This window comes from Poecilia latipinna, unplaced genomic scaffold (genome assembly GCF_001443285.1).
Source record: "Poecilia latipinna isolate Pla-1442-1.1 unplaced genomic scaffold, P_latipinna-1.0 Scaffold3073, whole genome shotgun sequence".
Classification (NCBI taxonomy): Eukaryota; Metazoa; Chordata; class Actinopteri; order Cyprinodontiformes; family Poeciliidae; genus Poecilia; species Poecilia latipinna.
In genome coordinates this window covers 42,924-61,016 of record NW_015115689.1, presented here as the reverse complement: position 1 = coordinate 61,016, position 18,093 = coordinate 42,924, and the positions used below count along the sequence as shown (strand labels likewise).

At 40.7% G+C, this 18,093-nt stretch overlaps 1 protein-coding gene across 1 annotated transcript in view; it reads left to right on the top strand.

Moving 5' to 3' along the window:
• Positions 1–1,274: 1,274 nt before the first annotated feature.
• The window catches only part of LOC106940045 (semaphorin-6A-like), a gene marked incomplete at its 3' end in the record, with an annotated part of 45,842 nt that continues 29,023 nt past the window's right edge, over positions 1,275–18,093 (top strand). Inside the window, exons 1-6 of the mRNA XM_015022670.1 lie at positions 1,275–1,427; positions 3,440–3,502; positions 3,995–4,096; positions 14,675–14,765; positions 16,467–16,586; positions 17,286–17,374. Coding sequence (XP_014878156.1) covers positions 1,290–1,427; positions 3,440–3,502; positions 3,995–4,096; positions 14,675–14,765; positions 16,467–16,586; positions 17,286–17,374 — 603 coding nt within the window. The remainder of the gene's footprint in view (positions 1,428–3,439; positions 3,503–3,994; positions 4,097–14,674; positions 14,766–16,466; positions 16,587–17,285; positions 17,375–18,093) is intronic.

Sequence of the window (18,093 nt, the reverse complement as noted above, 5' to 3'; positions counted from 1 at the left end):
AAAAGGCCCCTAGAATGGGGCCCAACGGGTTCCCACCCTTTTTTAAAAAAAAGTTTTTGTGGAAAAAAAAAAAAAAAAAAAAAAAAAAAAAAAAAACCCTCTGGGGGAATTTAAGATATCAAATATATTTGGTTCAATTTAATCCGCACCTTAACTGTACCTTCAAACTTTAGAAGTATTTGATTTTTGCTTTCCTAACTAGTAACCTCCCTGATAGAGCTGACGCTGACACAGTTTGAGGACACAGGACGTGATGGATATTGGGGCTGCACCCGCAGCTCTGGCATCTCTGTTTTCTCCTATAAAAAGCTTAATTCTTAATTCTTAATTCCAGCCTCTCCCAAAGATTAATTATTCAAATGGATCCTTGTGTGTCATAGTGAAGACTGGGTTTTGTCCGCAAGGACACAGACGTGCCCCCCACCCCCAAGAAGGCAATATAAGTAGATTCATTTCAAGGTGCCTGTTACTCCAAAGACTTTATTAGATTTAGTTAATGAGAGAGCGCGGGGCTGGCTGGCGGTCTGAGCGCAGGTTGGGGAGCTGGAACGTAATTAAACCTCGAGTCTGACGATGCCACTGTTACACACTTTGATATAAAAAAGAATAACTCACTCAGCAACTAATCTCCACCAAAATTAAAACAGTTACATCATTCGTCACACTTGTTTCTCCTTTTTTTCCTGAAAATGAGATGAATCCTTTTTTTCTTTGTTCTTGTTCCGTTCTCACCACCTCAACACCTTCGACTCTCCTTCTCCAAGGGAGGCGTAGCCACACGTTGGTCTGTCTGAGAGCTGGTTAACCTTTCAGAGTTTTATGTCTTCCATATGCCCTGCTGGGGCTTTTATGGCTGGACTGCGTAACACAGGAGAGGCTTTTATGTTTCCAGGCTAGCACGCATACGTTTTCTCGTCCGAGCAATAATGAGTGTTAGTATAGATTTCCTGTGGCTCAAACAGCAGACTTAATTGACCTGAACAGCTCTGAGTGACTTGGCACCTCCCGTCTCAACCTTCCCTCCTCCATCGCCCCCCCATCAGGACCTTTCCTCTGCACAAAGAGGCTTTTGTCCCCAGGCCTGCGCCGCAGCGCTCTAAAGCTTTGTTGACTGTTTCTGTCTGACTGAGCAAATAGCTCTGGCCTCCTTTTGTTTATTGTAATTTTTTGAAGTTTAAACATAGTTTATACAAAGTCCCATTTTTTTTGACATTGTTTGCTGCCTGCGGGGGGGAAATGGAGAAAGAAGAAAGAACACAGGCTTATTATTTGTAGATTTTTCTGACTGTATGTTGCTGTCTGACCTCTTATCTTCTCATTTTTCTCCCTCTCTCTCCATTTCTCTTCCTCCCTCCTCCTCTGGCAGGGATCACATATACACAGTGGACACGGAGACTGCCAACGGTGACGAGATCTTTTTCAGTAAGGTGAGTGAGACGTGGGACTCTCTGAGGATTGGTTGTACTCGTCGTGCTGTGATTTGACAGCGTAACCCTAATAACCCTCCTCGCTCTGTGTGTCTTGAGTGCACACGTGGTTGTGTGCATGCTTCCCGTCTATGTGCCCGTCAGCACTCTTACACACCTGCTCAGAGACGTGAGCTTGCCATGGTGACCCCGCAAAGACGATTATCCAATCAGTCGGTTAACAAACCGCCTGCGTCATGCGTTGCTCATCAGTGGGACGGTGGAAGTTTAATAGAGCTGTAGCAGATGCTAATAGGAAGGATCTTGGCACGTTTCAAAGCTGAGTGAATTCATCTTTTTTTATGCTTTTTCACAAAAAAAAAAAAAAAATCATGGATTTTTGCTATCCACAGGGCAGCATGAAGAAAGGTTAGGGTGATTCCTTGGACACCAATGTCTCTCAGCCAGTCTATGTTCAGTTTCCATGACAACCAAATAGTTCTGCATGGTGTTTAATGATTGTCTCGGCTTCTTACAGGTTAAACTCACATACGCACTAGAGCATCAAGATATATGTTTCAGAGTGAATGCATCATTTTGTAGTCAAACTGTTTGCTATCAGATACGTTTCTATGGAGACGATCAAAAACAAAAACACAGCCGCTGCAGACACGTCAACAGCCATCTTTATATTTTGGCTCCAAAGAGCCAGACTTTCTTTTAATATTTTGAAATGGTCTTTATCAGTATTTCTTCAGGATTCAAATGTCAAATTAACATCTTTTTGCGCATTGTTTTTTTTTTTATTTTTTATTTTTTTACAATTTGGTTGTTTGCTTTCTTGTCAGCAGCATGTCCCAAAGCAGTACTGAAAATAACAGACTTTTGTGGGCATACATCTGTTTTAGCTCCACCAAGTTGATTCCCGATGAGCAATTAGCTGAAAACTTTGCAGACAGTAGATGATGCATATCTCTGGTCCATTATCGGATGCTTTCAAAACAGTCTTTCGGGCTGTTCAAGTGCTCGAGAAACTATCAGCACTGCAATCTAAAGTGCAGAACATGCTAACATAATCAGGTACCGGGCCTGGAATAAAAATCAGCGAAAAAACAAAAAAAAACACCCAATCACTCAAAACTGTGGCAGCTTTTTCGAAGGCCTGCAAAGATATTGCTTAAGAGAATATCAAGAATTCAAGAAAGGCCGGTTTTAAACTTCTGCACAGTACTGTTAATGTTGACCAAAAGGGAACTTCAACCATTTAAAATATTTAAACAGTATCTGATATTTTCACCACACCTTTGCTGCAGTGTCCATTCTCTTCTTCTTTTTACCCTCTCCTCACTGGCATCCATTGGCCTTAACATAACAGATGCAAACAAAGCTCAAAACAAGGGCGTTCTCTTGTACACAACCACCCTCCGTCTCCTCCACATGTATAAGCCCGGTGAGTGGGTCTTAATGAGAGCGGGCTGCAGATGAAAGGCTGGTGAGGAGAGGCGAAGACTGATTGATGACCGAGGGTCTTTAATCAGCGGCTGAGCTCCAAACATGCTTCACAACAGCGGCGGGGCGCACGGTGGTCTGAACCTGTGGCTGAGCGTTGACCCTCAGGCCACACAACGAATGGTGCATGTGTGTTAGTGTTGGTGCATGATCGCGCATGTGGCTTAGCATTGATTAATCAGGGTGTGGACTATAGGGTGGAATTTGTCCTTGGATAGAAGCGGCTCTGATCTGCGGCCTGCGTTGTGCTTCCACCTCTCTGGCAGAGAAATTAGGTTTTCAGAGCAGTAAACAGATCATCCGTCAGTGCTCAGAATAAAGTTGGTCTCAGAGCAGTTTCCTGATGTGGGGAATCAATGACGGGGAATCTCAGATGATGATTATTGATCCCTGTATGGATGGATATTGAGCTGTCTGCTCGGGCTTTTTTTCCCGCCTAAATGTTTAGTCTGTTTACTCTCAGAAACTCTCCTTCTCTCTGTGTCCTGTTTACATCGATTATTTCGCTCTTTTTTTTTTCTCAGAAAATGACCTGGAAGTCCAGACAGGCAGACGTGGACACTTGCCGAATGAAAGGAAAGCATAAGGTAACACATTCATCACAATTTACGAACATGTCACGTTTTACACAAGTTCACATCAGATTTAATAACCGAGTCTCTCTATTTTGTTTTTCTTCACACACACACACACGCACACACACACACACACACACACAGACATTGACATAAGACCCTGAAGATGCATCCACTTGTTTTTTATGGTTTACATAATTTATAAAGTTCATCAGTGGGAATCTTCATATCTTTCATTCGTGTAATTTTATGCAAAAGGATTTATTGTTTCATTAAAAACAAGGCCATTAAAGTCAGCTGAAAACATTGCGTCCCCTGATGAAAAGTTAGTGTTTGCTACACATGGATGACATGTACTTTACCAGAAAGCCAAAAAAAAAGGAAGAACAAACTTATTGATCTGTGAGTCAAATGTTGCTATTAGTGTGAAAGTATAAAGACAGAAATGACACCGCTCACTTTCTCTCTGTTTTGTTCTTTTATCCTGCTCTCTGCTCCCTGAAGGATGAGTGTCACAATTTCATCAAAGTCCTCCTGCAGCAAAACGGTGACACCCTGTTTGTTTGTGGAACAAACGCCTTCAATCCGTCCTGTCGAACCTACAAGGTAGGGAAGCACGCGACGCTTCGTGTAAGACACATTTGTTCTCAGATATACTGCACCCGCTGGGCCTCATTTATCAAAAGTGCATGCAGCAGAGAAACAGTTGCAGCATAATTTTTAAACAAATGTTGAGATTTGCCACTTTGAATGTGAGCGTAGGGCACACCCAGATAAAACCCACTGCAGGTTGCGCATTGTGAATGTAAGGCTGTGGATTTATGCGTTTATGAGAAAATCTATGTTTTACACTTCTGGATTTCAGGTGATTTGTTTGTTGTAGTTTACATTTTTTTATTGACTTTTTCTATCAAATTACTTTGAAGTTTAGAAAAGAAGATTGTATGAGTGGTCCATCTGCTCTGCAAATTTGTGTCGGTGTTGTTGCCTAAATATTGTAGGACATTTAAGAATGACATATTAAAACCTTTGTGAATAAAATCGGTTGTGTTTCGAATTGGAAACGTTTTTATAGCAGTGATTTGACATCAGAATTTCTCAGGAAGATGTACCTTAAACAATGTTACTGTATAAATCTGAACCTGCTGAGTAATTAATTGCTGACTGTTTGCACAAAACAGATAATGAACAATAAACAGGAGATACTTAAAACATCCTATGTCATTTGTGGGCCCATGAGGCAAAGGCTTACTAGAGCAAAGTGATCAGAGGCTATAAAATTGATTTATGGTTTGAAAGTTTATGCCAAACGCTAGTAATGCATTCAAGGTGGAGAATTTCCTGCTTTAGAGACGTGAGCCTCACCAGAACTGTGTGGTTTGGACAGGATGCACATTTTCATACATGGATGTCAGTGGAAAGCAACTCGAAAGGACACTAATGGGGAGATAACCTTGTGCACATCTGCACAATATTGCACTGGATTGTTGGGTGTAAAACTAATGCTCTGCAGTGCGATGAACTAATATTGACCTGTGTTGATGCTGCACAATATATGGGACAGCAATCTTCTTTGCATTATTTAGTGTCTGCAAACTGACGGTCACAAAGGACAGTTTGGATTACATATTCAGAAGGTTACTATAATTCAGGCCTAATGCATTCAAATCATGATAGTCCATCAAACATTTGGCCAGCTAGATGATGCATCACTTCCTTAAATGCCCAATTTTTATGTAGCTCTTACTGATATATTGAGGAAATCATGAGGATGAAAAAGAGAAAAATGTGACTTAATCAGTATTGTCATCACAACATTGAAGAATAATATTTCAGTATCATATTTTACTAATATTGTGCTGCTTTATTCTGAGGACTGTCAGGACTTCATCACGCAATTCCGGCTGATAATTGACAACTTGTACAGCTTTGAAATGTCATTCGCAGTCAGATCCCTAAATATGTAAAAAAAAAAAAAAAAAAGAAAAAAAAAAGCTTATATGTCTGATCACTGAACTCCACACCATTCAAAGCTTCTGAGCCTCCAAAGGGACACACTAGTCTTCAAAGATGGGACAACATGATTTTTGGTATGCCTGCATAGATTAACTCAACTCATTTTGCAAGTTTATATAAAAACATAAAGCCTCAGTAGGTTTTGAGTCCACCTGTATGAAGCTTTGTGTCATGGATTAAAGTAAATGACTTTCATCAGTCAGCAGGTCTTCTTCTGAAGTCTTTGTCTCCAGTTTGATGTGCTTGATTTAGAAACACAGAAACCTATCAACCTGCATTCTGTCACACACAAACACGCACACACACCCGTTGCGAAATGGAGGTGATGACACAATCCTGAAATCCAACTCAGCCATCTCCTGTAAACTTCTTTGGGGTTGTATTCATGCAGGCATGTCTGGAAGGCATTATAATTCCCTCGGGAAAAGTGAAAGCAGCACAGAAAGTGATTTATTTTTTTAACCTCAGGCCAAAAAAAAAAAAGAAGAGCAGGTGGACAATAAAATTGACTTGAAAAATAAAGTTGTTAATAGAAATAGACATGCGAGACATCTATAGGAAGGCAGATGTACAGACATAAAAAAAAACATATGGGTAGGAGGGATTATCTTTCCTTTTCTGATGAAACCTACATTTTTATGGTGTGCAAAAAAAAAAAAAAAAAACTTTATTTCAATTATTGTACTCACATAACCAGTTCAGTCACTGTCTCCATCTATGCTAATAGAAACCAACATCATAGCTGCTCAAATAAACAAGGCACATGGGAAATAAAGGAGAAAATATGTGTTTCCAGGCAAGAATATCCCAGATCGGAAATAAACCCAGTTTCATATCACCAGATAATCCAGGCTGTGGACAACATGCACACCTTTACCTGATGAAATTTCTCACACAGTGTCACATTAGAGCCACAGAATATTTTAGAACTTTATCTTAACTGGAAAAATACTTATTTGGTCCCTTTACGCCGATACCTCTAAATAAAATTCAGTACCAGCAACTTTAGTTGTCAACTAAATATTAGAGTCTCGTGTAAATCCAACTATTCCGAAAAAGCTTCACATATTGGAGGAAATTAGTGAAAAAGCAGAATAACGAACGCAACTTTTCAGAAACATATTACAATTTCTGGTTGGAGCATTAAAACAAAACTTTAGGAAAATTGACAATATGAATACTAGAGTGAATCAGGTTACAAGGTTGACATGAAGCCGTGAAGGTAAGGAAAGAAATGTGTGCTCATTTTCAGAAAAAATCTACTTTTGCACTTCAACGCTGAATGGCATCAGCATTTTGAGAATTTTTATAAATCCTCAAAATATAACTGGAATTGTAAAGGGTACTTAAGCAGACAAAAATGCATGTTAAGTTAAAATTTTGCATTTACTCAAGCTCCTCTACTCTTTTGAACAGCTGATCTGACCAAGAGGCTTGCTTGTCTGCAAAGTAATTAAAACACTTAACAAAAGAAACGAAACAAGCTGAGGGCTGCAAGATATCAACACACAGTATATTACCATATAATTGCAGTAAAAAAATATTTGCCACAATACTCCCCATCTTTTCCATCATTACAATGACCTCATGTCTCTTAAACTCTATTAGGTTTGGATGTAAAAGACAGTGAAAGGCCATCCAGCAGTCCAAATATGTTGGTATTCAGTGGAATTGCAACCATTGTGATCTTTTCTGCTGCTCTATTTGAGAAGCTATTGAAGGGCTCCAGCGTTAGTTACATTTTGCTCCATTTATTTTGAAGTATTATATTGCTTCCCAAGTGGCAATGACTGAATTTTTGAGTTTTGCAGTCTGAACAGTGAAAAGAAACGTATGTAGATGGTGGTACTCTAAATTATTTCATGTTAAGCCCCCAAATTTGGTATAAACTCTTTTTACAGACTCTACCTGAAGATTGTTTTCGCATTCAAAGCTGAAGGGACACATGTAAGGCATGAAGGGCTTTTTTGTCCTTACAAATGTTCCTGTTCTCCTTGTCTGAATGCGATGCGACATTGAGATTTTCTCTGTGTAGCCTGTGGGGGAACACTCTGCTGCTTTGGTCCACTAGGTCTGTTTATCAGAAAAGGAAGATGCTTCCACTCTGTTGGCTTTGTGGTTCAGCGTGCTAAGAGTGAGCGTCTTTCAATTCACTGAGTCCTCCTGCAGGGAGAGTGGATTTTATGTCTCTGCATTTATCAGGGTTGGTTAGCTTTTACAGCGCCTCTGGTTATGGTTTCAAGGTTTGTTTTAGCAGTTAGTGCGCCGATATTGCTGCGAGTCTGATGGAGTTGCAGGGGATGTGAGGGGGAGGAGTTATAAAACCTATGGAGAAAGCACACTGCTTGTGACAGAAAAATTAGGACACTTGATTTATTGATTTCAGGGGAGCAATCAGAAAAAAAAAGTATCATTTATGGTTGTGCAATATATCTTTCAGATGAACTTTGTTTAGCTAGATATGTTTGGGTAGTTTAGCGTCTTCAATTTACATTGACTTGCAGAAGTATTCAGTTGAACATTTTTAAGATGGGAACAAAATAATATATGGTTTATATTTATTTGCAAACAAAAATCTGAAATGTTTTGATTCAATTTTGATTGTATTCATTCTCTCTAAGTCAATATTTAGCAGAAAAACCTTCCTCTTTTGGATTATGTCTCTGCCAGCCTTGCACATCTAAGGCCTGTTAGTTGGATGGAGAGCATTATGTGAAGATCAGTTTTAAAATTTGGATTTTGATCAGGGTGATCATACAAATAAATATGCTTTTGATAGACTCTTCTGCTGTAACTCTGTTGTTGTCGTCCTGTGGGAAGGTGGACATTTCCCCCTGTTTTCATCCTGCTTTGCTCTGTTATGCTCCGTCCGTCTTCTAATCAACTTCTAATCGGCTTCAGAAAAGTGTCCCCAAACAAAATGTTGCCGCCACTATCATGATGTTCTGTGTTCAGATTAAACAGTTTGATTTCATCTGAGCAGAGCGTGCTGTTCGACCAGTTTGCTGCGTCCCTCCCAGGACGTTTTCCAAATTGAAAGCCAGGCTTCCTGTGGTTTTCTTTAAACACTGGTCTTCTTCTTAACACTTTTCCATAAAGCTCCAACTTGCCCAGCACAAAGCTGTAGTGTCAACAAATTCTCTCTCCTGACCCTGAGACCTGTTCAGCCTCTCCAGGTATTATGGATAAATGTATGTGCATGCATGATTTTTTCCCCCCTCCACTTCACAATTACACAATTTTGAAATATAGTTTTAATTCTTTTTTTTTTCCTCTCTCAGAGAAGTTGTCATTTTTGTCACTGGATAATGATTTTAAAAAGTCTGCCTGTACCCAAGCAGCTTGCAGTGAAACCATTGCAAACGTGCAACCTCACAGCACACATTTTTCAAAGCTTCTCCCATGCTGCTCTGCTGGCAGACTCTCAGGGCAGATACCAGGCCTTTGATGGCCTGCTGGGCTTATCCAGGCAGCCTGGTCAAAACTCTCTGCGTGTGTGTGTGTTGTGTGTGCATGTGGTTAAATCCACCTTGGCCACAGTTTGGCTCTCCATCTCACCAGTGTGACAGCACTGAAAAGAGCCTCTGTTTTGGGGCCAGCCTCATCCCACATTAATCAACGACGCTGCGAGGGCAAGCAGGAGGGACTGGGAGGAATAGATGAGGAGACGGGAGGGGAGGAAGAAGGACCGGCGAAGGCACCAACCCAAACTAGCACCATCCCACATTGTTTTCTGCTTCAGTGGCTTTCCCACCTAGTTATTTCTTTATTTTTAACTCCCCATTGTGTTTCTGCTGTGTCTGTTTTAGATTGTGATCAAGGTTTTCTCTTTATTGGCTTTCAATATTGATTTGCCTCATCCACTTTGTGTTCCAGAAAGTATACGTTAAAAGCATGATGCAGTCTTTTTGTTCAGGTTCTCTATTCCCCCCCTCCCATCTCTTCTTCCCTCTTCTTTCTCTCCTTCTGCAAAGCACTAACACCTCACTCCCTCCGTCGCTCCCATCACTGTACCATCTTTCCTTCTGTTGCCTTCTCCCTCTGTCACTCTCTTGCTGCGCTGCCATAATAAACGCCCCATCCAGCTGGGTTGATATATGAATGGAGTCAGTTTCATCGCCTGTTGCCTGGTGCAGCAGTGGGGGGTCGGTGGGGAGTCTCTGAGACTCCCAGGTGATGGGCCCTGGACTTGATTTTAGTGCACTTGAAATTATTTGTGCACACTCAAGCGTTTGATGTCGTTGAAAAACATACTATTACCTGTTTTTCCCTCTAAAGTCTATCCTATTATAAATAAAATGCAGAATTATAAGTAACTTTACATCAAAAGGACTCATTTACATGCACTATATGTTCAAAAATAACTCTCAAACAGACAAGAGAAGTTAAGATTTTGATGAGTCAGGGTAAAAAAAGATTTTTTTTAACAGCCACAAACACTCTAGCTTCCATTTCTAGTCCAAAATGTGTTAACATACATTTTTCATCCCCCTATTCCTCAGAAACTGGTTACGGGAAAATGGGCCGTGACTATTAATCTCCTGGGGAAGTATGTTCTGTTTTTAGATTGCACCACCTCTCCCAGGGCAGGTGCGAACTGGTGCACTTGACCTTTATGGATGGAGAGCGTTGTTGCAGGTGGAAAAATATGTATACATTTGCCGGGGCTTAACCCAGCTGCAAAGAGTAGGTCAACCATCTATAAATTAATCAGCAAGCGTGGAGTAAGACAGTGGGGACTTTTGGGGTTCTAAGAACCAAGTCATAGTCATGAATTACTGAGGACTTTTATTATTTTGGAAGGCACTGACATATTCCAATGTGAATAAACCCCATGAAATGTGCAGCACATAGTCCATGAAGCATGAAGCGTTGCTGTTTTCCATTAAATGATAAAGTGCCAGCTCAGAAAAACAACCTGCTGACGTAATGACCGCAAACTGTGCAGTTTTTTTAGTCAGACTAGGTGGCATGCACTTCAAACCTGACTTGTAAAACCATGACTTCAGACTCGACTTAAGCTCATGGACTCAAGTCTGATTGGCAATCTTTGTTTAATGTAATCATGGGTGGAAGCAAGCTGGTATGTATACAGACTGGAGCTCAGACAGCTAATGCAGCAGTGTAAGCACATCATTTTTGTCAAACTGTGCATTCAGTTTAATACCCAAGATGTTTCTGGGCAGTGAGTTTTAATAATTTGTTACCATCTGCTCATATTTTCTGTAGCTTTTTAATATGCATCACTATGATCTTGCTCCAATTTGGACTTATCCTCAAAGAATTGACATGCATCTTGGACTCGCCTCACAAAAGACGCAAAACTCGACTTGAACTTTCTACTCAAAGACTTTAAGAAGCAAGTTAAAGGCTTGAGATGACTTGGACTCACCTCTCAAAGACTTGCCCCAGAAAGACTCAATGCTTGGCTTGAACGTTTGACTTGGACTTGCCCATCAAAGACTTGAGGCTTGGCTTAGAAGGGATTTATGCACATCTGTAGTTAAATGTGGCAACAATATCGACTCTGGCACACTACATACTGGTGCAGTCAACAAATAATGTAAAAATAAAGTTCACTAAGCTATTCAATTTGAGTCCCATGGTGCTTCAAGTAGCATAAATTTGTTTTGAGTAAGAAATCTCCTGATAACATCTGATGCGTCGTCCTTACGGAACCACACAAACGTGGGATCAGAACCTCACTTTTAATTCAGAACCAATTATAACGTTCCTGATGGGCATGCTCCGGCTCCACGTTGTGTTTGTCTAATTAATTAGCATAAAGCCTATGGAAAACACAAATGAGTTGTTGTGGTAATTAATTCATCTAAATGCATTGTACCTTAAGCCAAGGTTACTGTACATTCAGCCTGCCAAAATGCACTAGATCCCCAGAGAAGAGTGTTTTGTTAATGCCACATGTGACAAAGCTCTCATTATGCTGAACGGTGTCTCCACAAAGCTGAAACCCGTCTGTCTTCTTCGCAGCCAGTAGGGTTGACAGCATAATAATGTTTGTCTTCTTAATGGCGGGAAAATGACACAATTCTCTCAACCAGTTCAAATATTGAATTTCCCTCTGCTTAAAAAAAAGTTGTGGTGGGAGTGTGGCAGGTTTATCCTTTTCTGCCTGCCATATTTCAAAACACTGAATATTGCTTTTGACAGGGCTAACGCCATGTGAGGGAGCGTTAGGGTGTTGCTTCCCCACACATGCCAACTCAACAGGAGATTGGAGCCGTATGCGTATCTGCGGCAGTGGGGCTGGGAGTGTCTTCCTTTGCTTGGACGGCAGGAACAGATTAGTGACAGCCGGCCAGGCCCAGTGGACAGAGGTCACTGCATTAGTGGAATCATCTGAGAAGATGGAAGGCGTGTGGAGTGATATGTTAGACGGAGGGGGTGCTTATGTTGCGTAGACGACAGAAAATGCTGACGTTGCACTCAGATTCAGCAGCTACACCTGACCTTCAGCTACTCAAGTCTGCTCCGATCTGTCTAATCCATAATTGCAGCCTTTCCTGTCTTATAACAATTTGCATCTGTGTTGCATTGCTATATTATCCTGCTTTAATTGCTGCAGAAACAGAAGGAATGAGAGTCATGCCCTGCATGCCGCTGGTGCTTCTGTGTTTATTGTAAAAGGTCACTTATAATTTTCCCTGCCAAATCAGCCTCAACAATTTCTTTGGCAAGCTTTTCCACCGTTGCGCTGGGGTTTGTGTGTGTGTGAGTGTGTGACCTTTTTAGTGGGCAGATGATAACCGTTTCCTCCGAGACAGGAATAGAAGACAAAATGACCTGCTTCGAGACCAGAAAGGGCGGCGTAAGCAGTTTTCAGCCCTAGTGAGCTGTGGCGTTTCCCCCCCCCCAAGACTTTGTCAAGAGACGGTGGAGAAAGTGAAGAAAGTGTTGAGAACAAGATAGAAAGAAGGATACAGGCAGAGAGATGACTATGAAATGTAAACTCTGCAAGTGAAATGTTCTCTGATCTGTGAGTTTGCACGCCTCTGGTCATTAGCCAGAGTAAGAGAGCATCCTGAGACATGCTGGGCAGCACAAGCTATCCCATGGTGGGATGATGGTGACCTTTCATCCATGTCTGATTATGTGCCATGCTCTGCCAATTTCACTGGAACGAAACTGGAAAAACTTGTCTTAATTCCATTTTCAACAGATCGTCGGCTAGAATGAAAGCGCTAATTTTCAGTGCCTTGAAAATGACATAAAACAGATTTGGAATTGGCAACATAACAGGATTAATTTAACAAACAACTAATACAGATACTAAATAACATATTTTACTTATTTAAAGGATGCCATCTAAATATCTGCCCATACCAATATTTTCCATAACATCCATTTAGCCACTCCCTTCCACCTATTTGAGATCAGCTTTCAAGGGACAAAAGGTTTAAAAAGGAAACCTGAACCTCCCTCTCGGGTTCTCTGGGTCATTCTGGTGGATCCCCAGGCATCCCTAGTCCAGACTGGACACTCTCACTAGTGAAAGATTTATTACTCATAGAGTAAAAAGCTTTTACTTTTTTTCATTTATAATGGATATAGCTAAGAAGTAAATAAAACACAAAATTCAGTGTCTCGGGTAATTAGAGTATCACATTAGACCAACAAAAAACACGGATGTTTTAAGCACAAATGGCATTCTTCTGAAAAAATATTTACATTTATATGCACTCAATGAGTGGCTGGACCTGCTCTCATTACCTGTTGCTGGTGCATCTTTTCCCTACCATATTTCTTCCTTCCACTCAACTTTCTGTCAATGTGCCAATATGAATTCCAGCTTCTTCAGCAATGACCTTTTGTGGCTTACCCTCCTTGTGAAGGATGTTGGTGGCTGTTTTAGACATCCGTCAAGACCACAGCCTTCCCCCAGATTGTGCAGCCTATTGACCCAGAGAGAGAGAGAGAGAGAGACCGGTTAAAGGCTAAGGGAACCTTTAAGTTAATTAGCTGATGAGTTTCCATTAATGATGTTTTTCTGAGACACTGAATTTTGGATTTTCACTGCCTGTAAGCCAGAATCATCAAAATTACAAAAGCTTAGAATATGTCACTTTATGTATAATGATTCTATATATTTATAGTTTGCCATGTTATTTTTAATGGCAATATTCTGGCCACATTGCCAAAGAAAACTGTAGTTTGTGTGAATCACTTCTGGAAGGACTCTCTTGAAAACAGCCTACTGTTCACCCTCCTCATGTAGATCCACTTGACCAATAGCTGCATCATTGTTGGTTGTACATCTGGGTTAATCTGGGTCTGACTCAGATGTAATGTTGTATAAAGTGTAAACATTAAGTTGGGGGGGGGGGTGCGTGGCTTCCAGCAGTAGCTTATTTGCATAAAGTGAGAGTCCTAAAGCAACAAAACGGGCATAATCTCATTATCTGAGAATGATTTTTTTTTTTTTTACTAAAAAAGTAATGAAGATGTTTTGGATAGCCTTTCTTAATTTATTCAAGGAAGCAGAATTGGTCTCCTTTTATATTCAAAAATCTTTAACAAGTTCTTCCCAAACAAGATGTATCAGCACATGACCATGGGAATGCAGCCTAAACAGTCACCATCACACAATCTACTACTAAAACTTCTCACAACCTCTGCTTGAGGCTGCCTGCTCACAACATTTTTTCTTCACACAATTTTTTTTTTACAGCTTCGCAGCAAAACAAAAAAAAAATGCTTAGACCTGGGATGAAGATCTAGCTTGAGGGTAGCTAAAACTCTTTTTCAACATCAGCACAGTTGGAGAATGAAAAAAAAAAAATCCATTCACCATTATTGTGAGACATCTTTGCAGAAAATGTCTCTGTTTTTCTCGCTTGGTGACAGCTTCCCAGATACACCCACATGTGCGGCTTTGACAAACCTCAGCAGGGCACCAGGATGGCATCCAGAGGTTATTTAGTTAAATGAGCTCACTGCTGGGTTGGATAATACATTTTTTTCTTCATCAAGTCACCCTCCCTATGATAACATGTTTTCTTTTTACCGTCGTCTTTGAGAACATTTTCTAAGATCATTACCTCCAACTGGCTGTCAAGACCTTTTGATTCCCAGAAAGTGCAGCTGGTCTTATTGATGCCACACAGTTCTGATTTGCTCCTGACCTTTCTGATGTTTCTTGTCCTGCAGATGGACTCCTTGGAGGCTCTAGGAGAAGAGATCAGCGGGATGGCGCGCTGTCCATATGATGCCAAGCATGCCAATGTTGCACTCTTTGCTGGTAAGACTCAATTTCTCTGTGCAAGTCAATCAACCAGACACTTCAACAACAAATCCTGTTGACATTAAAAAAACAAGCTGTTCAATAATGCAGTTCACCAGAGATTTAACAAAATGTTTCTCATCAATGGTTGGAGTCAGCAAGTTGCTGTATGGATGTGACTGTTTGTGAAGTAACTAAGCTTTTACCAAAGGGCCTGGATATGAAGGGATGTGCTATTAGCTTGACACCCAATTTGTCTAAGACAATTTTAAGTAATAAAGGAAGTTGTTCTTGAATTAGATGTTTATGGTGAGAAAGTTGAGCAATAAAGACTTCGGGTGTGTCTAAAGTTTTCGGGTGTGTCACCCTTTGAAGCACTCCGTCTTCGTTGATCCTTAATTGACCGCGAAGACTGGAAGTGAGTGGATAGTCTATGCTTCAGATTTAGTCCTTTACTTTGATGTACGTCCTGTAACCTAGGTGAAGGTGCTAAACACAAGCTGTCAAATACATTGTTTTTTTTTAAATTTTTTATTACTTAATACGTTTCATAGTCAAATGCAACCTTTAAAGGTTGCAGTCCCTGAATTTGGGTACTCGGTATAAAACAAGAATATAAATGATTTTTTTAGCACTGTGGGGGTTCAGGGACTAGCTAGGTACTTGTGAGTCCGCACTGCTAGTGAAAATTTTACAGCATCATCTTGTCACGTGAAGTTCTAGATGTAGTTACTTAAGCCATTTTGAGTCAAATTAGAAAGTTGAGAGTATTTGAGTGATGGATTTTTTCCCGTTGTATTTAATATTGTCTTTCATACGCTGCGGTTTTAAGGAACATTCTGACAACATCTTGTAAAGCAAAGTTAGTGTGTGTAACATGCATCAGAGGAAAAACGCCAAACATTCCTCTGTTTTTCCTCCGAGCCTGAAATTTGTTTCCTATTAGGGTCTTTGAAAATGCATCAGTAGTACTATGGTAACTGAAATAATAATTTGCCTCTGACTTTTCTGTTATTCCTTTTGTTTCTTGTTTAGTTTCTTTCAATATGAATGTGATTTATGAAAGGAGGAAACCAGAATGAGTCAACCCTCTTTGTTGGTGGAATGTGACCCACATGCTGCAAAAGACATCCAACCCTCGTTCATATTTATTATCATCCGATTTATGACACTATTGATGATCTGTCCCTTCTGGTTTCGCACACATGGTAGATGCCAAGCCGGAGCAGTTAATATGTAGCAGAGCTACTTGGGAAAGAGCTGGAAGCTCTGAGTAATCATAAGGGTTCCTCTCTCTGCTATCCTTTCAATTATGTCGTTTGAGTTTCCACTGTGGTAAGGACCAAGCCAGGCTGAGGTCATTCTGGTGGCGCATTGTGTTTGGGCAGTCGTGTGTGTTTGCGTGTCCATGAAAGTGTGTGACTGTGGCTTAAACAAGGGAGTGTGGGGATTCTGTATTTTATTCGTAGATGTGCAACATGTTTAAGTTTTGTTTGTTGTTTTGTTGAGGAATTCCTTCAGTTTGTGTGACTCGTCCATTTTCCAGGTCTCAGGCCTCTGAAATATGTTGGTGTATCCAACCGCAGAGGGCAGGAATCTCTTTGTTACTGAATGCTTTTTTATTTCCTCTCTTCTTTATGGCTCTCTGTGTCTTGCTCTCTTTATTCTTCTCCATCTTTCCTCCTCATTGCACTTTCTACCTCTGCATTCCCTGTCCAGACGGCAAGCTGTACTCAGCCACCGTAACAGACTTCCTAGCGATCGATGCGGTCATCTATCGTAGTCTTGGCGACAGCCCGACTCTTCGCACTGTCAAACACGACTCCAAGTGGCTGAAAGGTGAGTTGAGGACATGGGAACTCACTTGTTGCTGGCAAAAAAAAAAAAAATGTTTTCAAAGATGCATCACCATGTGTGTTGAAACTGCAGAATTGGCATAAGCAGGTTTCATATATCAGTATATCCCATTGATATGATTGGGATGATTTCTTTTATTTTTACGTTAAAAAATATGTGGCTGTCTTTTATATATATTTTTTTCTTCATTATCTAACATTCATTTAAACAGGTAAGCTGATTGAGAACAAAATTCTCATTTTCAACAATAACCTGTGTTGAGTATTCGTATGCATGCCATGAAACTGCTGTATCTTTGCTCAGGTTTATCGTATCATCAGAACCTTGTTCCTGCAGGTCTGACACTAGATCAGTGCAGAACCACTTATGCAGATACTCCTCATTCTGCTTGAAGTTGATCCATTTTGCCATCCTGCTCCGACTGAAATTGTTCTGCCCCCAGGGTGAAACAAGCACCAGTCCAGTCTGTCAAAACCCAAAAGGGAGGCAGTCTTTTCTCACATGCAAATTGTTTTGCTCGCATAAAGGATAATAGAGTGAGGCTCTCAAGACCGACGATCGCTGCTTCTCCGCATAATACGACAGATATTCTGTTTGCTGTGAAATATGGTGTCAGAACTATTCTGTCGTGGCAAAACATCACTTTGACTTCTTTTCTTTTCCTCTTTTGCTCCCCTGCAGAACCGTACTTTGTCCAGGCAGTCAATTACGGAGACTTCATCTATTTCTTCTTTCGGGAAATTGCAATGGAGTACAACACAATGGGAAAGGTAAGCACAAGCCCAGTTCTTCTGTTATTGTTTGAACTCTAATCAGAGGTGACTTCCTATTTACTGGGAGAATGAGGAAGCGCCTGGGGAGGCCAACAGGATATGGGTGTATCACATATTGGGAAGGAGGCTTTCAGGAGTTGCTAAGTGGCAAGAACATATTTTAGAAACAACGGACAGGATACAGAACTTAAAATAGAACCAGAAAAAACAAAATCTATCGATGTCTGGAAGATCTATTTTGGAGGCTAAATATATCCCTCCTATTGCACGTCCGCATCTGTTCTGCAGTGCTCCTGTTTGACATCTTGTCTCAATGTTTCCCATGAGAAATTCCTCCCAAGCGCCGCAGAGTAAAAACTTGGAGGGGAACAGGAAAAGGCTGGTGAAGAAGAAACAGCAGCAGGAGATTTTTCTTGGGGTATTACACCAGCGGGACGAGAAATTTCTTCTCTAATCATCTCATTTCAGTTTTGGATCAAGCAATGAGAGAGTTTAACGAAGCAGCAGGTAGAAGTGAAGACGAGCATGTACTTTGCTGAATAAATTAAAGGGAATATAAGAGAGAACGGTATGAGAGCAGATCTGAGGCGATGCAAAACACAGAAGTAATGGATTCAGTGCCAGAAACGACAGCCATGTGTTATATAGAGCATGAATACAGATCGAGCCTCTCAATCTGCTGGGTGTTTTGAAAGCAGCGTCAGTGTAATTATGCA